General features: G+C 41.1%; 1 protein-coding gene and 1 long non-coding RNA gene across 2 annotated transcripts; both read left to right on the top strand.

The window, feature by feature from the left end:
- Nucleotides 1–1,179: 1,179 nt before the first annotated feature.
- Nucleotides 1,180–3,494, top strand: LOC143522524 (uncharacterized). Its single transcript, XM_077016234.1, has 2 exons — nucleotides 1,180–1,491; nucleotides 1,681–3,494. The coding sequence occupies exons 1-2, from the start codon at nucleotides 1,443–1,445 to the stop codon at nucleotides 2,319–2,321; spliced, it is 690 nt and encodes a 229-aa protein (XP_076872349.1). The 5' UTR covers nucleotides 1,180–1,442; the 3' UTR covers nucleotides 2,322–3,494.
- Nucleotides 3,495–17,451: 13,957 nt separating this feature from the next.
- LOC143523319 (uncharacterized) lies at nucleotides 17,452–19,840 on the top strand. Its single transcript, XR_013133296.1, has 2 exons — nucleotides 17,452–19,149; nucleotides 19,392–19,840. It is a non-coding gene; the product is annotated as an uncharacterized LOC143523319 (long non-coding RNA).
- The last annotated feature ends 489 nt before the right edge of the window (nucleotides 19,841–20,329 follow it).

Below are 20,329 nucleotides of genomic sequence, written 5' to 3'. Positions count from 1 at the left end.
ACTGGAACTGGCTCGAAATGAACAAAATAGAATTTGACAAAGTGGGCTACAAAGTGTTTCATGGACTGGCTCTTACAAAATGACTTTAAGGTCAATTTGGGAACATTTGAAAAGGCTGAGCTTAAACTTAATACTTAGGCAGTTATATGGCTCTATCTGCACTACAAAGGGTGAGCTTTACAGTATCAGCAGCTGTCTTGTAGTTAATCATTATTTTATTTTTTAGGTAGGCCAGGGAACTGTTCAGTTCACTTGTTGTGGAACTACTTTTTGGCGGAAGACACAGTCCGTATTAAAGCATATTCATTATGAATGTCTTGAATTTTCTTCATTTATTTTGTAACAAAAAATGATTTCGAACTAAATGTAGGCTTACTGTTGTCATGGTAATTAATCAATAGAACACTTGAGCACTGTTCTGTTGATAAATTACTATGACAACAGTAAGCCTACATTTAGTTCGAAATCAATTGTTGCTTTTATTTGCTACGTAATGAACATAGTGTTACCTTTTGCCTGATTAGCGCCTCCCGATGGTGGTGGCGAAGCTCAGGGGAGCTTACTTATACCGTAGCTCCGTTGGCCAGAGCGGGCTGAACTTTACTCTTCACCCGTTCTGGGGTAATACCCAAACTTCGGTTCTTTTCCAGCGGAAACATGAGCAGAGGCTGGTTATAACGCAGTACCGGGCATTTATTGTAGCTTGCTTGGTGGTTTCAAAGCTAAATGGGTGGCCGTGCTAGAACAAAGAAAAATGAGGAGAGAGAACTTAGCGTGCTGCTCCCACCACAGCAGATAGGAAACTACTACCACTGTGAACCTATGCGATTTTATTTAGTTGTTATACTGGCATTTGTTCCCTCTCGTTTTGCATTGTGTTATGGCACCGGTTGGCTACATACATTTTCTTGCGTTTTACCAGTTGCTACTTTTAGATAGGAATAGCCTACTGTTCCTGCACCGCAACATTAGATTTTATTTTGTGTTGTACTGACGTTTTTTCAGAGGCGCATTGTAAAATAAAGTGCTCTATAGCAATACTTTCGATTTGTGTGATTTTTCACGGGTACGGGTGGGTAATGGGTAAAATATTAACGGGTCCGGGCGGGTACAGATTTAACTTTGAACCACGGGTTCGCGGGTGGGTGGGTGCTGTACTCTGCGGATATGGGTGGGTGCGGGTCTCAAAAAACGGATCCGTGCAGGACTGTTCAGAGGTAAATAAACTAGATTTTTTTTCAGCGTGAGAAATCGGATGTGTGGCGTGAGAGCGTGTGAAGACGGTTAAATGCGTGTGTCTCACGCTCAATGCGTGAGAGTTGGCAACCCTGCAAATAGTAATTCTTATCTATTAAAAAAAATAAGTGTCCTGAGAACTGTTGTAAGATGACTGGATATAATTTAAGAATCAATATAATTTGTGAACAGGAAATGGACTATTCATGGGTAACCCTGTCCAGAACATTCCAGTCCATCCTGTCAGAGCTGCTGGTAGGTTAACATTTCTTACGAAGCCTTAATAATAACATTACAAAGATCAAAACTGACTAAGAAACACATATCCTAAGATGCTAACTTTCAATGTAAATGTTTTAAAGTATATACGTTTGTATTCAACAATGCATCCACCTTAAATTTGTGAAAACACAATATTACAATGCCAGTATTTCTGTTGGATAGGACACATCCCAACATTTGGAGGTGTGGTTCCCCCACTGGTGTCTCCGTGGACGTATTATGGGAATTACCCACAACCAAACCTGATGGTTCTAGGAGGACTCCCCCACTCAGCCTTTGGCCAGAGTCAGCAGCTCCAGACCATGCCCAGCCCACAGAGCACTTTTGTCCCACTCAGGAAACAGGAGGAGAGCAGGACAGACCAGGCAAAGCGTAAAATAAGTTTTGATGTGTATGATCCTGGGAACTTTGAAGCCAGACTCAGAAAGATGATAGAGGAAGAAGGGTCCTGCAATTCACCTCAACATAAGAGATTAGGTCATAAAGACAATGACTGGACCACAGGAAAGGACGTCACAGAACTCGGAGTCCCTAAGACGTCAGTGATGGTGGGAGACCCTGAATCATCACATGCACACAGCAAGAGGAAGAGGAAGGCCAGCAGCCAAGAGAACAACAGAGAAGATTTGAGATGTGAGAGTAAGAGTCCAGTAGAACATGAGAGGAAAGATGCAGGGAAGAGGCAGATTAGTAAGAGAAAGAAAGAGAAAGGTGCCAATAATAAGAATGAGAGTAAAAAACAGAGAGTAAAGGAAACAGGTCACCTCAGGAACATCCGCTGCCACAAACGCTGGGCCCACTGAGGTGAGCCAGACAAGTAGAAAGAAACTTGTTCAACAATTGGCGCAGTCCATCCAGGTTTTCCATGAGCTTGGACCCAAACCAAGTAAAGGTGACTCAGGTGACAAAAAAGGCAAGAACCTGCAGACACCAACATCATGGAGAACTTGTGCGGTAAAGGACTCACCTGGACTGGGAGGCATGCATGAGGAGAGCACTCAAAAAAACACAGCACAGGAGAGAGCTACACCCTCTCCGGCAGGAGAGCTTCCAATATGCTCGAAGCAACTGCATCTCTCAAACCGAGCTGTTCGGGGTAGGCCAAATATTTCCAAGATCGTGGCCTTCACAAGAAAATTGAAGAACAGACTGAGAAAAAATCTCCAGAATCAGTTGGTCCGACGCATCAGGACGCGGCCCTTTCCAAAGTCACACAGCAAGACCACTTCAGCCACTGACTGCTCCATCATTGTTGTTCCCAATCAGGGAGAAGAGAAAGACACCACAAAGTCCACCACACTGCAGCAGAAGGTGGAGGAGAAAGAGACCACAATGTCCATCACACTGCAGCAGAAGGTGGAGGAGACAGAGACCACGAGGTTGACCACATTGCAGCAGAATGAAGCCAACGGGGTCCCCCTTAAGAGCCTGCAGCACAACACCTCCCCTACCAGAGATGACTGGTCTTTAATGGGCTTCATGAACCGCATGGGCCTAAAGACCAGGAATCAGTAACTCCAGGAGTGACTTCACCTTCTATACGCAAGAGTAAGTGGAAAAAAATGGGGGCAGACAGCTGCTTTGTTATGACCAATGTAGTTCTTACAACTAACATTTCTCTCATCCTACACATACTAAGACTTTCTCATACTTTGTATTAGCGGCATAATTCAAGGATGTCTTTTCAACACTGGAAGGTGCTATTTATATGGCTGTATTATTAGCAGCGTAACAGTCAAAGGCTGCTTATATAAAAACTCCCCCCTTCCAGTATCTTACTTTTTGATTCGTTGTCACCCTGTGACCACAGCAATGGCAGAGAGGGCAGTTACGCAGCTGACCTCGGAGGACAAGACCGAGCAGAAGATCCAGTTACGGCGACCCAAGATCGAGAGGCTGAAGCTTCGTGGCCAAGGCCTTTCTCCGCCCCTCCCGGCCCTGTCGCCTAGCACCAAACTGCCCGCCCTCAAACTGCCCGCTCTCAAGCCGTGAGCACCGTCCACATCAATTCCACAGCTTCAGATGTGGACGCCAGAATTGTCTTTTTATTATTGTTCTTTTTTTATTGTATAATAAAAACAGTGCTTGCAATGGTATGATTTTGGTACAGTTTATTTCTAGATTGCAGATTGCAAACTGGATTTCTAGACATTCTTATACTGAAATATGTAAATATACAGAATTTATAAATAAAGGCAAGTCTAATTTATATATAATATATAAAAATATAATATCTAATATATAAAAATGTATAATTAATATTAATTCTAACAATAAAGGAATGTTCTAAATAATAAAATAGTACGAATTTCAGTAAATAGTGCATATTTACTCTCGGAAACGAGAACCAGCAGGCTTGCCTGAAACGCTACTCCCACATGACGACAAGCTCAATTTAGGAAAAATTGAGGCCTGTGTAAGAGATATTAAAAGCTGGATGTCTCTAAACTTCCTCCAACTTAATGAGAACAAGACAGAAGTTCTCCTCCTGGGCCCTAAGGCCTCAAGACAGAAAATTCCAGATCTAGTGCTTAATCTCGCAGACTACCCCATAAGGTATGAACCATTTTAGGACAGTTCCTGAGAGTCCAACCCAGTTCTCAAGTCTATTTATGAGAATTTTGTGGTCAATGGTGTCAAAGGCAGCGCTGAGATCGAGCAGTAGTAGAACAGACATGTTTCCTGAGTCTGTATTTACCCGAATGTCATTGATAACCCTAATGAGTGCAGTCTCAGTACTATGATTAGGTCGGAAGCCAGACTGAAATTGGTCTAAACAGCTATTTGTGGACAGAAAGTGCATAATTACCTTGAAGGGTAGATTAAAAATTGGTCTATAATTATTCAACAAGTTTGCATCTAGAGTTTTCTTTTTCAAGATAGGCTTCACAACTGCAGTTTTTAATGCACTCGGAAATACACCTGACATGAGTGAAGAATTTACTATTGTCGTAGAAATTTTCTGGAAATGGATGAGGACTCAGACGTGGTTAAATGATTAATTTATTACAAAAATATAAATATATATAAATAGGACAAAGACAGACACAGACACGAGAGTCTCATTCAAGCATGACAACTCTGAAGGCAGGGGGGCAGTCCCCCTGCTTATATACAATCTTAAACACAATTCAGCAGTTCTAACAGCAGGTTATCTTTAGCACAGCATGTTCCAAAACATAAGCGTCCAGCAGGCTACTTTGTCTCACATGTGTGTATCTCCTAATATGGACTTCCCTAGAGTTAGCGGAAGCAACTGATGTATCAGTTGAACACAGAGAAAGCTAAATGACCCAAGACTAGTAGCCTAGTGACTACCAGTTAACAGAGTGCTCTTACGCTCAGCACTCTCCCTGACCTGGGTCACAGTATAGCACACATGCATAATATGAACTGAACATAAGTACATGATTACACTGAAACACACTACTTCATTATTGTAGTCCTTCTGCTTAGTCAGAATGGACATGTCCTAAATCATAAAGTTCATAATGATCTCTTATAATAACTAAACATGATCTAATCAATGATGATTAGTCAATAATCAATAATTTCTGTCACACTATTTGAAGAATGTTCATTGATATTGCGGAAAAGACATTCTTTAAAAACTTGGTTGGTCATTACCATTATCAAGGCTGCAAGTGGATGATTTGAGATGACTCACTGTATCAATTAAACCTTCTTCGTTAATAGTACTAAACTGGGACATGTTGAACATTTTGCGTGGTTTTGGACAGAGTTGTATAATCCAGGTTCAGAAAGTAAAAATCCTCACCAGGATTTTGCTCAAGCTTGATAGATTTTTTTAATTAGTGCAATCCATGTAAAATTAGTGGAATCAACACAATCCAGGAAGCCTGAGCAAAATCCTGGTGAGGACTTTTACTTTCTGAACCTGGATTATACAACTCCGGTTTTGGAGAGAAAATTGGCTCATTGGTGGATGTAGGCGTACAGATGGCTTGTCTGATATTATGGATTTTAGTATTAAAGAATTTTGCAAACTCATTACATCTCTCAATTGAAACTAGCTCAGGGGTCATATATGTAGGTGGGTTTGTTAGTCTGTCAACCATAGTGAAAAGCACTTTGCTATTGTTAATAATGCTAGAGAAGAAGGATTGTCGAGCTTTGCACATTATTTTATTGTAATCACGCAGCCTATCTTTGAAAATCTTTGTACGTGAAGGTTGGTTTTACGCCATCTGAGCTCAGCCTTTCTGCATTCTCTTTTTTGGTGCTGAACTGCAGGATCATTTCTCCATGGAGCTTTCTGCTTACATTGCATGGTTTTAACTCTAACTGGTGCAATCTGATCCAAAATACTGGCAGTTTTTGAGTTGAAACTATCCAGCAGAGTATCAACAGAGCCTGATAGTTGGCAAGGTGCAGAGCACACTTTGGTAACAAAAAGTGCAGCTGTCCTTTCATTTATCTGTCTTTTCTTTAACCTAACCTACCTGGCATTGCTATGGATTGAAATCCACATTTCAAAAAATACACAGTAGTGATCAGACAATGCAACATCCTTAATACAGCCTGAAATGTTAAGACCCTTTGAGATAACCACATCCAAAGTGTGACCATGGCAGTGCGTGCTTCCAGACACATGCTGAGAAAGTTCAAAAGATTCAAGTACATCATAGAATTCTTTGGCATAACTATTATTGGGATTATCAATATGAATGTTAAAATCACCAGCAATAACAAAATGATCAAATTCAGTAGAAATAAAAGATAACATATCTGTGAAATCATCAATAAAATTAGCATTGTACCCAGGAGGCCTGTAGACAGTTACTAGTAATATTCTTTGTACCCCTTTTAAAATTGCACTCAAATATTCAAAAGATGTGAAATCGCCAAGTGGTAACTGCTTGCATTGGAAAGTATCATTAAACAGCATTGCTACACCTCCCCCTTTCTTGCCATTGTGAGAAACATTTAAAAAGTTAAAGTTTGGTGGAGCCGACTCAGTTAGCACAATATCAGCACTATATGAATTTAACCATGTCTCTGTTAAAAGCATGAAATCAAGCCCATAAGATGTAGTTAAATCATTAATTAGATAAGACTTGTTTGTAATAGATCTGACATTTAGTAGAGCTAACTTAATAACCTGTACATTTTGGTTCAGAGACTGAGATACTTCCAACATACTGTAGGTTGGATGTATTCACAGTATCTGACCTAAACTCCTTGTTCTTTCTGCTTCTGATCAGAACTGGAATGGGAGAGATAATTGGGACACAGGGTCCATGCTTGTTTTGAAAATATGTACCGCTGATATCAACACTGTAGCAGCACGGACCCAAAAGATGTTAATTTTCCTTTACGGTGGTGGAGGGTGGGTGGAGCTCCTGCTGGTGATGAGCTCGCGAGCGGAGCTGTCTATTTGGTGGATTATGAGCTTGTTTTTTTACTTTGAGGTTGTGGGGGAGATTTGTTTATTAAGGACTGTGGGGGAGAAGTTGAGGTGATTTGCCGCTGTACCTGAGGACTCGCTGACAGTGAAAGTGTCAGTCTTGTCCCTACAGATACAAGCTTCTCCATGGTTTCTGGGAAGTTCAGGTGAGGTGATGATGAGGTGGAGGATGGTGTGGATTGTCTATTCGGTTGTGGTGTTTCTGGCAGCTGATACAGCACATGGCTCCCATCTAATTACTCCGCATCCTCTGTGGGGGGAGGATGTTGTGTCTCTGTAGTGGCGACGGTGTCCTTGGGTGTTAACGCTGACGTTTCTTCACCAGTTGAAACAGAGAAGTTACACAGAGATAAAATAAAGTTTTCTGACAGGAGATTGACACCCCTCTTGTTAGTTTGCAGTCCGATTGAAGAATTCTCTCTTCCCAAAAAACAGATTGAAGTTGTCAATGAAGTTCAGTCCATTTGACCTGCAGGTTTTCTGCAGCCAAACATTTAATGCCAGTAGCCTTGAGAACGTATTGCAGCCCCCTGCAGGCACAGGGCCACTGATGAATACCTGATTTAATGCCGGAGTTGCTGCCACACTCCAGAAATGTTTATAATCTCATCTGTCCTGTGTATGTCCTTATACAGAGCTAATTTTCCCTGTTTTATTTTCTCGAGGAACACAGATGAGGAGAGACAAGCCTTTTCCAGAGATCCATCCTGGGCCAGCCACCTCCTGCCTAACCGGATATGCCTACACCAAAATGGACATTATCCCTTACAGGTCTAAATTGTTCTTCTGTGTAAATTGTTGTCATTGGCATGGTGACCGGCGTCGGCCCAGAGGAGTATTTTCAAGTGTCCAATACTCATCTCTGTCACACACACATCACCAATAAATGTAACAATTCAGCATGAAATAAAAAAACAGGAAATACTAAGGCCAGCAAAATGGTGGTGGATCCTCTTAGGACCCCCGGCCTGCTACGGACCTGCTGGCGCTGCCATCACCGTTTCCTAGCAACAGACGTCACGCCACACACCCGTCCCACAAAAAAATGTCTTCTGCTCCACACTCCACCACGTCCCCAGAAACGAAAGCTTATGTAGAGATGCAAATGTGAGTGGGAAGAGGCACATTGATGACTGAATAGCATCATTTAAGGCAAATTAAGATGAATTTAAGGCAAATTGAAAGGTTTGTAAAATATTGACAATGATATGGTACAGAACATTGTTATTACTGATTCAGTTTCCTATTGAAACTACTATTGAAAGAACAAATCATGTCAATAGATTAAATCTAAACCTCTGTTTAACTGTTTGAATGGTCTGATTCAATTTAATTAAGAATTTGTCATCTCACTCATTCTCTCCAGGTTACCGCAGCACCACACAGTCACAACCTCAGTTACAACAGTGCTGACTGTGCACATAAACTGCATCAAAATATTCTTTCAAAATATTCTTTCAGATTCAAAATTTAGGGAGAACAAAGGCAGAGGCAGTGGTTAAAGATGTCCTTGCTCCAAAGGCAGTGAGTGACGTTGTGAAGGCCCTAACATCAGATAAATCCTGACCATTCTCATTACACACAGATGCATCAAATAAAAGCAACAGGAAGATGTTTCCCCTCGCTGTTCAATATTTCAGTCCAGAATGTGGGATCACCAACAAAATGTTTGATTTCATGGAGAATCCAGATGAGTCTGCTGCCGGGATTGTAGCTCTGATAGACTGTGCATCAGACTCTGGAACAGCTGAGCTGATTTATACCTCACAAACTATCTCTGGACTCGTTCTCGCCCCCTACTGTGCAATTTTCCTTTGCACATTTATTTGAGACACCTACAGCTATATACATATTTACAACGCGCGTTCATGGAAAGAAATAAAACAGTCTTAAATTGAGTCCTCTTAATCAGAGTTTAAAGATCGGTGACTGCAAAGTCACATAGATCCCGTCATCACATACATTACGAGCCTGCTCTCTCAGGCTCGTCCCCCCTCTGCCTAGTTACACCCCATTATATTCTATAAGCCCCTCCCCAAGAACATTCCATTCATCATACATTATTTGAAAAAATAACTGTTTTTGCACAATTTCTTGCATGTGCTGGCACTCATTATCTCCAGGGTAGTTAATTTTGCGATGTGGTGCAGCCTTAAATTGTGAAATACAGAGACAACAAATGACAGGAACATGTTTCTGCAATGTGCTCCCCGAGTAAAAACACATCTTCAGAACCAATCTCAGCCCGAACGAACTGGTTGACAAAGGACACACTGACACCTGTTGATTTTTGGCGTATCACACGCTCTGCTGCTCTGACCACCTTCACTGTTCCATCTGAGGGGATCATCAGACCACCATTGTTTTTAAGTTGAGGCAGGTGGTAGCTCTGGTCAAAGGATGAGGGTACAGCAGCTTTGACAAGGCTTGCACGGCACACCTCACAGGACAGTTTTTTCAGAATTTTTCGGACAACAAACCCTGAAATGTAGACCAGGGCATTGTCCACAAGACCACCAAAGCAGGTGGGCAGGTAACTGTGGTCACATATGACTGCAGAAATGTTTGCAGATGGGGACGGGAGCTCTTCTTCTACCATTAAAGCAGAGTGCATGTCTGCAGCCGATAGTGATACAGTCTCATCTTGTGCTGCCACGTTGCCCGACGTACTTGGTGAGACACCACAGCGCACCATCAGACGATGGAAAATGCCCTGGAACTGCCCTGCAGTGGGACTGTTATTCCAGCCTCCTAAAAAAATCTAAAACATTTGCACACTTAGATTACAGAGATATTTAATGAGGACACTCATAGTCATCAAAGACACATCTTCTGAGGGTAAGTATGGAAAATGTATAACCATGTTTCCTCACAGGCTATGAAATGTAAGTATGGTAATAACTGTATAACCATGTTTCTTCCACAGGTAGGCTATAAAAACAAATGCATAGGTGTCTGAAGAGGTCTATAATATTGTAAACAAGTGATGTATATTCTCTACTAGAATGCCCACCCAGATGGTACCAATATCCGCTCTGGCTCACGGACTGAAAAGACTAATTATAATGTGAAATTTCTACCTGATGCCCTGACAGAATGGAACAAAAGTTCCAAGTGATCCTGACTGAAGCGGTATGTGCAGACATAATGCTGGACTTGGAATTTTTTGTGTTCCTTGTTGCTACAGGCTAAAATATAAGAAACTTAAAACAACTTCCATAAAACATTTGAATTAGTATACCACATTGTATTGTAATACAGAATACATCACTAACCCCTAAACATGCAGAAAGAACAAAAAGTAAAAACATGTTTTTACCTTTTAGCAAAGTATGATATTAACTTTTGTTTCACATATGTATCATAAATACATCTAAGTGCATTACAAATACGTGCTTTCATGATGTGTGTGTGTGCGCGCGCGTGTGTGTGTGTGTGTGTGTGTATATATATATATATATATATATATATATATATATATATATACAGTCATACCCCTGTCAAATTTTGACTTAAATTTACTTTTATTTAACCAGAAATTATATTTTTGACTGGAAATCTCCCAGGAGATAATACGATGATGTACAAGAGGCATCATTGTGGGGAAAAAAAATTCTCAGCTTTTATTCACATTTGAACAAAAAGTAGCATGTCCAAAATTATTCAGACCCTTCTCAATAATTAATAGAAAAGCCTTTATTTACAGCAATCAAACGCTTCCTGTAATTGCTGACCAGCTTTTTGCATGTCTCCACTGGTATTTTTGTCCATTCATCTTTAGTGATGAGCTCCAACTCTTTGGAGGTTGGAGGGTCTCCTTGCCATCACCCTGATCTTTAGCTCCCTCCACAGATTTGTTGGTATGGGAGGAGTGAGTAGTTACAGGCTGCAGTGTGCCTGTAATCAGGCATGTGATAAGGGCACCATGGGGTCCTTGCAGCAATAGCGTGGCTAAGCTAAGCAGCACAACGGGACGACAGGGTTGGAGCGTGAGCTCGACTTTACGGAGTGTTCGCTGTTGTAAGGTACGGTGCATTTTTACTCATGTATTCTGCTTTTAAATGTGAGACTAGTGTCCAGTACTAAGTGTTTAGTCCTGCTCTTATATCGAGGGAGAGGCCCAGACGAGGCGCCTCCTGGTGCAGTACTATTGTGGGAGGAGAACTGAGCCATTAGTAGTTTTGACGGGGTTAAAGCAGGTATGTTTCACTTGTATACGGAGTTTTATGGGTTGGGGATTTAGTTAAGCTACATAACTGGAGTGCAACCTTTAGCTTTGCTCTCTAACCACCTGTGCCTTTTAGTTTGCTTAGCTAGCCCCTGTAGCTTCTTGGCCTTAGGCGCTAACCACCTACAGCTTCTATCTTTGGCTGGTATATAATGCTTAGTTATTGCTGCTGCTCCTTTATAAGTTTAGTTTAGACTTGATAAAGACGAGGTTTGGTTCAGAGCGCCGATTTTGGATTAAGAAAATGTTAATGTTGTGGATATTACAACTTGTGTTTGTTTCCCATCATTTTTGTCCCATGAGCCTGATATCATGTTAACCCTTTGAGTTGGTATGTTTTGATAGCTTGCCAACCTTGATGATGATGTTTGCTTCATCTCCTGTCCGTTTATGTGTCCTAAACATGACGGGTAAACAAAAAAAAGTATCGTTTCAACAACGTACAGACAGCAGGTCCAACCACCACTGCTGTGTGCCATTCTGCACAGCATCGACAAGGTGTAATTCCTACCTGAGCTTCCACACCTTTCCAAAGGACTCAGAACTGCAGAAACAATGGGTGGTTAAGATCAGGAGAGATCATTTTATCGTCACGAGTACTTCCCGAGTGTGTTTGCGACATTTTATCGCTGCTGATCTGCTCGAACCTCCCACTCCTGCTGGACGACGACGACTGCGACCTGGAGCTTTTCCTGTGCTATTTCAATGGAATAACTATACTATTCCAACTCCATGATCTGGAGTATGGGAAAGAACAGAGCGTCCACCCAACACTGATCTAACAGAGATGCAGACTGACCATGATGATGATGACCCCTTACCGTGTCATGAACATGACTACTGCGTCAGTAATGAGCCTGCTGCGCTTGATCTCTCCCTCAATGAAAATGAAGAGCTACGCGAGGAGATATCAAGGCTCCGAAAACAAATCGAAGACTTAACTGTCCGCAGCAAGTTCTGTTTGGAGCGGTTTTCTGCCTCTGATGACGACATACGATTCTTTACCAGGTAAATACAAAATATGGCAGGACACAGTATACGGATGGGCCTTCTCTGGTGTCTGAAATACATTGTGAATGAAATAGCGATTATATAACTTTATATATAACTTTTATATTCCACAGATTTGCAAACCATGCCCACCTGATGGGCTTTTGGAAGCAAATAGAGCCAGCCACCCACATCATCATACGGGTTACAAGCGCACGGACTGTTGAGAAGACTGATCAGGTCCCTCACTCTGCCAGTACAACGGTAAATGTTTTCCTGTTGTCCATACAAAGCATGTTATGTCATCATTTTCAAATTAATCTTTACATCAAAAGAAGTTTTGATAGTCATAATGTAATATGACAATAGGATAATGTATTTTTTCCCCAGGTTCTTCAAGCAATTGATGAGATTTTTCTCTTCATGTACTACCCGTCATTGGGACTGATGCAAAAGGATTTGGCCCATAGATTTAGAATCCATCGGTCAACTGTTAGTCGTATTAACACCTGGGCCAACTTCCTTTATACTGTATTGGGAGCTGTTTATGTTTGGTTAGATGTGGACACTGTGAAAACTCACCTCCCAGATGTGTTTCAGGACTACGCTGACACTCAAATAATTTTAGATTCCACAGAACTGAGATGTCAAACTCCAAATTCCCTTCTCCTTCAGAGTGAAGTGTTTTCCACTTATAAATCACACTGTACATTCAAATGGTTGCTTGGGATAGCCCCTCATGGCGCAGTGACCTTTGTGTCTTCTCTTTATCAAGGTGCTATCAGTGATAAAGAGATCTTAAAGCAGTCTGGCATTGTGGCCCTCCTTGACCCATCTATGGCCATCATGGTGGACAAGGGTTTCCTTGTTGAAGACTGCGTTCCATGCAAAGTCCACATACCCACGTTTCTGTCAAAGAGAGCTCAACTGTCTAGGTCAGAGATCAGAACGTCACAGTCCATTGCAAGACTGAGAGTCCATGTTGAGCGTGTGATTCGCAGAGTCAAAGAACATAAAATATTCAGCACAGTGATCCCCCTTTCAATCACAGGGAGCATAAACCAAATTTTTACTGTTGCCTGTCTTTTGGTGAATTATCAAAATGGCCCCTTGGTAAAAGCCTGGGCAAACAATGGCTAATCTCAATCCAGAATTAGACAGATGATGTAATGTGAATTACGGCGATTTATTTATTTATTTATTTCTCTAACCTTAAAATGATCCCTTTAAGGTCAGGGGTCGGCAACCCGCGGCTCCGGAGCCGCATGCAGCTCTTTGATCCCTCTGATGCGGCTCAGCTTTTGAATAAAATTAATGAGTATTTAATTACCGTATATTATTTTTGAGACTTAAAAAAATGTTCGGGTGGAATTTCACAAATGTCCGGTATTTAGTTTCGGTTCGCTTGAGTGACATGTCATCGTCACTGAAATAAATTTCCAATTATTTTTGCTTTTGTGGCTCCGAGTCAAAAAGGTTGCCGACCCCTGCTTTAGGTCATGCTAGTCTGTAAATATTGGCTGCAATGTTAAGGTACAGTGCAATATGATTAATTGTATAAAATGCTTTCCCTTTTATATGTAAAATTGACAACACAATACAACATTATGTATTTCTTAACTTTTACTGTATTTGTAAAAAATGAAACAAATACAATAGTAATACAATTGACAGAATAAATTGAAATTGTTTTAATTGTTCATGAGTTCATGTCTTCATTATGATTTTCTATTGCTTGGGCATAGAGAGGTATTTTGGCATGTAAGTGTTAAAGAAAAACATGTCACACCTCCTTTTCACCTCTTCTAATACACTGCTATCTCTGTAAACTCGCTGCACAAAGATATCATCATGGGCACAGATAACTAAATCACACCACTGCATACCAGTAATCAATAACTGGAACTGGATTTGCCAATAATAACAATGGCTCTCCTTCATTTTGTGTAGGCCTTGTGCCACTTTGAGGAATTTGCAGTCTACATAGCTTTGTGCATTTGGGCACTTGATTTCAACAAGCCCAAATGATGGACGCTCAAGTGGGTCATATACAAGTCCATCAGGTGATGCACCCAGCCAAGAGGCATCTGGATGAATCACTAGCCCACACTTGGTTAAGTTCAAGTTTTTCAGAACTGCACAGTCCTTTAAGGCCTCTGTTTCCATTTCAAGTCCCCTCTTCACATGTGCTGTTTGTCGTGTCCCTCGGATTATCCTTTCTGCAGCACCTGGACCTCTAACGTGGCTCACCTCTCTGAAATGTGAGGCAGTTACTCTTTCTCTCCTAAGTGAATGCCACTCAGGTGTAGCACTTTTGGATCTTGGTGCCTCTTCAATAAGGTGTGACTGTGACAAGGCCACAAAAGGTGTTGGAAAATGCTTGAAATTGTAACTTCATTTCACAACAAATATCTGTCTGACTGAACAGTTATTTTGTGATAACAAATACGAGCATCTTGCAATTCCAGGATGAAACATGAGAGAACGTGAAGACGTTACGATTGGGTGTTTTGAAAATAAACAACCATTAAATAATGTGATGATAAAGCGAATAATTTCAAGTACATGTATAAATATTTAACTTATCCCAACAAACATGCGACGTCAGAAAGACGTTAAAATCAAGTCTGTATCACGTCGGTCAGTCCAGACCCTTTTTTGCATGTCTGGTGGACGTTCAAAATCTGACAGTGTGACTAGGACCTTAACCTTTTAACTTAACATGAACGTCTATGACGAGTTTTCTATCTGAACGTTTGACTAGGACCTTTATTGGATGTCAGGACGTGCAAAAACTGCAACTGAACGGCAGTAATAGACGTTTAAAAAAGACGTCGCTAAAACTTTCATTCTGGCTTTTCAGTGGACGTCTTTTGAACATCTGACAAAGTGTCTTTGCTCGTGCTGGGAAATATTGAAATGGACCTTGAAAGTGACATACAAGTGTTTGTATTCCACAAGGTGTATGAACCCTGCAAACATGACTTTGTTCATCGCGCTGAAGCGCGGCGCACGCGAGGTCGTGCACCTCTCGAATTTTGTAACTTCGCACGCGCCGCGCCTCAGCGCAATGAACAAAGTCATGTTTGCAGGGTTCAATTCAAGCGCTTGTACCAATATTTCCCAGCACGTTAAACTTAATTAAGTTAAATATTTATACATATACTCGAAATGATTCGAAATATTGCGCTTTTAATCACATTATTTAATGGTTGTTTATTTTCAAAACGCCCAATCTTAACGTCTTCACGTTCTCTCATGTTTCATCCTGGAATTACAAGAGGCTCGTATTTGTTAATGTAATACATGAAAACTGTTCAGTCAGACAGATATTTGTTGTGAAATGAAGTAGTTACAATTTCAACATTTTCAAGTACTTTAGCCTAAATTGCAGCACTTTTCAAACCTGAAACACAAAGCAGCATTAAAATTCGTCAGGTAAGTGTTCATTCCCCTGTTTTGAGGGGTGTTTCTTTTATACTACCACATATAGTTTCGGACAACACTGCAAAGCGGAAAGTATAAAGCCTCCACCGCTCGCGGAGGTTCGCACGAGGTGCGCGCGGAGTCGAGCGCTATGGTCACTCAACCAGGCTTTAGCGCCCTTCGTTGAAATGTTCCAAAAGCACCGCTTGCAAACGGGCTTGTTCAAGTCCTTCAGTTTTCCATCTGTATCTGCTTCGAATCCAACAGCACTGCGTTTGCTTAAGCTGCCATATTAGCATTACAAACTGTCCTGTGCATTACGGCAGCTTGGGTGGGTCAAACGAAAGCGCATTTTATGTAAAAAGAATCGATACTTAAGGGAAACGAGTATTGTACCGTTTCAGAATGTTCAGTATCGATACGTATCGATATATCAATTTTTTTGACAACACTAATCTGAAGTACAACAAAGCTAAATTAAATTTTGAAGAGAACAGATCAGATCGTCTTATCAGATGATCAAAAGCATATATATTTTTAACCACACACTGTAATCTGCCTATTAAATTTGGTACTACATACCTAACTCCACTGGCTGTAGTAGCACCTGGTTTTGGCTTTAGGACAACCATGGCATCCACGGGTCCAGGCTTCACCCCCTATTAATTTAAAAGATGGTGTTAGTAAAGTGACTGTGATACATTAACTAACATTAAATAATGAAATAAGACAAACCATTGTTGGTGGTTTATGCCACTTCTGTTCTGTCTGTGTGCATGAAAGGACAGGAGGGACGACAGACATGCCAGATTCAGAATAATGAGCAGTCTGGAAAAGCAATGCAACCAAGTGGTTGCAGATTCCCCTGTTAATGAGCACAACTGGCATTGAATCACGTAATGTCATCTGAAATACACAAGAGGCAAAATTTAGTATCTTGAAAAGAAGACAGCAATGTCAATAGGCGCAATATCTGTCCCATCATGTTGTTAGTGGTGAATGTCACTTGTCTATTGTCTCATGTAATGTTTGTGCTGTTTTGCATCACTCTTAAAACACTTGGCTATACTGTCTTTCTATTCTACAGTGTTGTGCATGTTTCAATCTACTAGTTCAGTGAGCAACTATAAACTAAATATATTTTAGATTTAAACTTCATTTTCACTCCAGATGAAATGCTTACACATAGGAGTGAAACAGGCCTACTTATATTTATATTATTTTGTTGTTTCCACCACCAACAACAGAACAGTGCAGGTTTTACTTCAACTGCTTCTTGAAGAGTGTTATCAGAATATGTTAATAGGTGTAAGTGTTGCAGCCATATGTTAATAAAGAAGTTAAGATGAAAGATTTGAAAGACAGATTGACAGATTTTAGAAAATGCAGTTTGAAGAATAGCTGAGGTGGACTATATTCTGCTTTTGAGTCATAGAGGTAGATAACAATAGCTCGAACTGTAAAATAAACTCCCATTTGTTTACTATAGGCAAAATAGACTGCTAATGATTCCCACTCAGCTACTCTGCATTTGGCTACCATTGTAAGCTTTGAAAACCAATGCCTATGGTTATCACAGCTTACGTGAAGTAAGAGCAAGGATAAAAGATTGAACTTGTGTTGAACTCACTTTTGAACTTGTTCAACAGAACTTTGAACGTGACACTGAACAGAACTCGTGTCATTTTAACCAGTCCTACTCTCAGCTGGTGTGGCGTATCTGTTTTCTTCATAGATCTGTAGCAGTGAGCCCTCACTGTTATCTCGTTAGCCTTACTTTTGCCTGATACTTCCATCAGAAATACAAACATGTTTTTAAAAGGCATTTCTAGTACTAGGACAGGTTGGTTCGTTACTAAAAACAACATCACTTCATTAGACTGCCACCTCAGGCTAGCTAGCTAACTAGCGTCGGCCACTTACCTTCAAAATTGCAGAGGTAGGATGAAACGTAGAACTTGAAACCCTTTTCAAGTTGACTCTGTGTCGTTGTACTTGATGCTCTGACAATACGACGCACATCGTTGAGGGTAAATTTCGGGAACTCCAACAGGCACCTTGTGAATTTAGACTCGGCCATGACATCGACACTTCCGCATACCAACCGGAAATACGGTACCATCCTGACACCAACGAGGAAGTGGTGCGTGCACCTAGGCCATTGTACCGGAAAAAGGTTAACTTCATGAAGCAGTGGACATTATCGCCATCTGGTGGACAGTGAAAGCAGCGTCTTTTATTTATTCATTTTTAGCCTTTAACTCCATATTGTTTCATTAAAGTTTTTCACGTTTTGTCAATAAGTCAATAAAGGAAATCTGTTTGGTTTGTTGTGATTTGTTGTTTCTTATATATCTAGCTGGTTTGGGTTCTTATTTTTACACTTTTTAAAATTAATCACATTTTTTAATATGTATACGTATATCGTGAATGTTTATGTATGGATGTAAAAATAACAAAAGTGCTTGTGGAAAAACAAGTTTGATTTATTAGTGATTTTAGTGATTGTGGACATTAGCATCTTTGTTTTCAGTTTTTATTCAAAAAGAGGATTTGTTCCACTGTGCTGGGACACAATTTTTCAAGCCTCACACAGCACTGAGGAGGCTGGTGTACATAAAAATTCCAGTGCAAGCTGATAGAGGTGGAGATAAACCGTGGAACTATTGGGTCAGTCAGGTATCTTTGAACCTCAACAGTAAATCCCACATTCCCTCACCTGAAAAAATAAACACACATGATGGTCAAAGAACAGGGGGCTGTTCCACGAAGCGAGCTTATGAAAGCGGCGCTTATTAGAGTGAGCCTCGCTTGAGTTAACCAAACAGTTCACTTCCGTCTAGTTCCGTTCCACTAACGAAATCCAGACGCAACCTGTTCCCGCTAATTCAAGCCAGGCTTTTGTAATCGGCGATCATGCGCGTGCACACAGTATTTACACAGCCTCACTAATCGATATTCGAAAAGGCAAGAAAATGTCGAAAGAGCTGAAGGAACGAGCAGCTTTTTTGCTTCTTCTGCTGAACATGAGCTACTTATACGTCTGTATGAGGAATATAAATACATTATTACGAAGAATGGCAACACGTCCTGTTTTCATAAAGTCAGAGAAGCTGTCTGGCAAAATATTGCAGACAGACTAAATGCGTGAGCATATAATTTAATCCATTCATTGGCATTTTAAAAGTGTTATAGTAAATTAATAATGTTATTTAATAATTTCCTGATTTAGAAGTAACATGAGCGGGGTTAAGAGAACGTGGCAGCAGGTCAAGGTGAAATATAAAAATATACTCCAGAATGGTAAGTACAGTTGATTAGTCCAATATGCAGGAAAAGGTAAAACACCATTTTAAATAACTGTATAAAATATTTTAGCAACCAGAAAGAAATTTCTGCCTGTTCAGAAAGGCCAGCTGTAAGTCGTGTGTGTCTATGTATCTGTCTGTTAATGTGCTGTGTGATCTCATGATTTGTGTTGTGTTTAAAGGAAATGGAAGAACAGAGAGAAGACCCTCAGACCTCCATGTCCAGAGCTCACACCTCTACAAGAGAACAAGTGAGTAGTAGTTATGCAGTTCAACATGAATAAATACTTCTCAATCTTGACTATACTTCTGTTAGGTCCTGATATGTACCCTGATATGTACTATTCTCTTGCAGGAGCGAGATGAGTTATTACTGTACACATTGTACTATTCTCTTACGGGAGCGTGATGAGTTGTTGCTGTGTGATTGTGCTGTTCTCCCGAGGGAGCGTGATGTGCTGTGGAATGTGTGTTGTGTTGTAATCTCTTTCAGGTGCGCCCGGGATGATGGGGTCACATGGTTCTGGGTGGTGCCTGACAAGTCAGTCCCAGTCCACAGCTACAAAAGGCTTCCTGGGGGTGAAGACGGCAGGAGAGAGTGGCAGGCTCTCCTCGTTTGATCTCCCTGTTTTGGGGATGACTTTGGATATATATACACATCTGCTAACCGTAATCGAGACTTGTTAGACTGCCCCTTGTTCTTGTGTGTGTGTGTGGTGGACTGTGTTTCTGTTTTTGCGTAGTTGTGTTTGTTATGTAGTGTTCTCTTTTATTTTCTTGGTTGTTGTTGTGTAAGTTTAAAAGAAGTCGCTTAGCACCAGGTAGTTTTCTTTTCCCGTTTTCAGCGTGGCCTACCTGAAGTCAGTGGTGCTAAGCCAATGCTTGTTACATCTTGCATTTTCTGCATTTTCATGTGGTCCAAATACATGTTATTGAACGTGTTGTCGGTTCCCCTTTATATTTCACTCCTCAATCACTCCAACATTAATTCGCTGTTACCGTCTGACCTAGACCGGGCGGTAACACTTCTGTCTTTGTAACGTATAGAACACGCTGAGAGGGATCCTGATGCGGAATAACACGATCTTTATTAGGATAACTCTGTGTAACTAGCCACACGATGAGCACAGTGACGTATGGCAGGTGCAGAGCAGTAGCGTGGGAGCGGTGGTCAGTGCGGTCCAGGGTCGAGAGGCGAGGGCAGAGTCCGGGAGGTATCCAGGGGTCAGACAGGAGAGTCCAACTGCACTCTTGGCATTACTCCTTTTTGCAGTATTGCCACCTTGTGCAAAACTGCACAGGCTGCTTTAATGTCACAGGCTCTCTCAGGGGTCACTCTGAGATGGCGCAAGCAGTTAAATCTGCTCTTTAACTGTCCAAATGCCATCTCAATGCATGCCCTTGTCTTTGAATGTGCACGATTGAACCTCC

This window comes from Brachyhypopomus gauderio, chromosome 9 (assembly GCF_052324685.1).
Source record: "Brachyhypopomus gauderio isolate BG-103 chromosome 9, BGAUD_0.2, whole genome shotgun sequence".
Lineage (NCBI taxonomy): Eukaryota > Metazoa > Chordata > Actinopteri > Gymnotiformes > Hypopomidae > Brachyhypopomus > Brachyhypopomus gauderio.
Note: the sequence above shows the minus strand (reverse complement) of the source record. Positions and strands in the feature narration are given on the sequence as shown.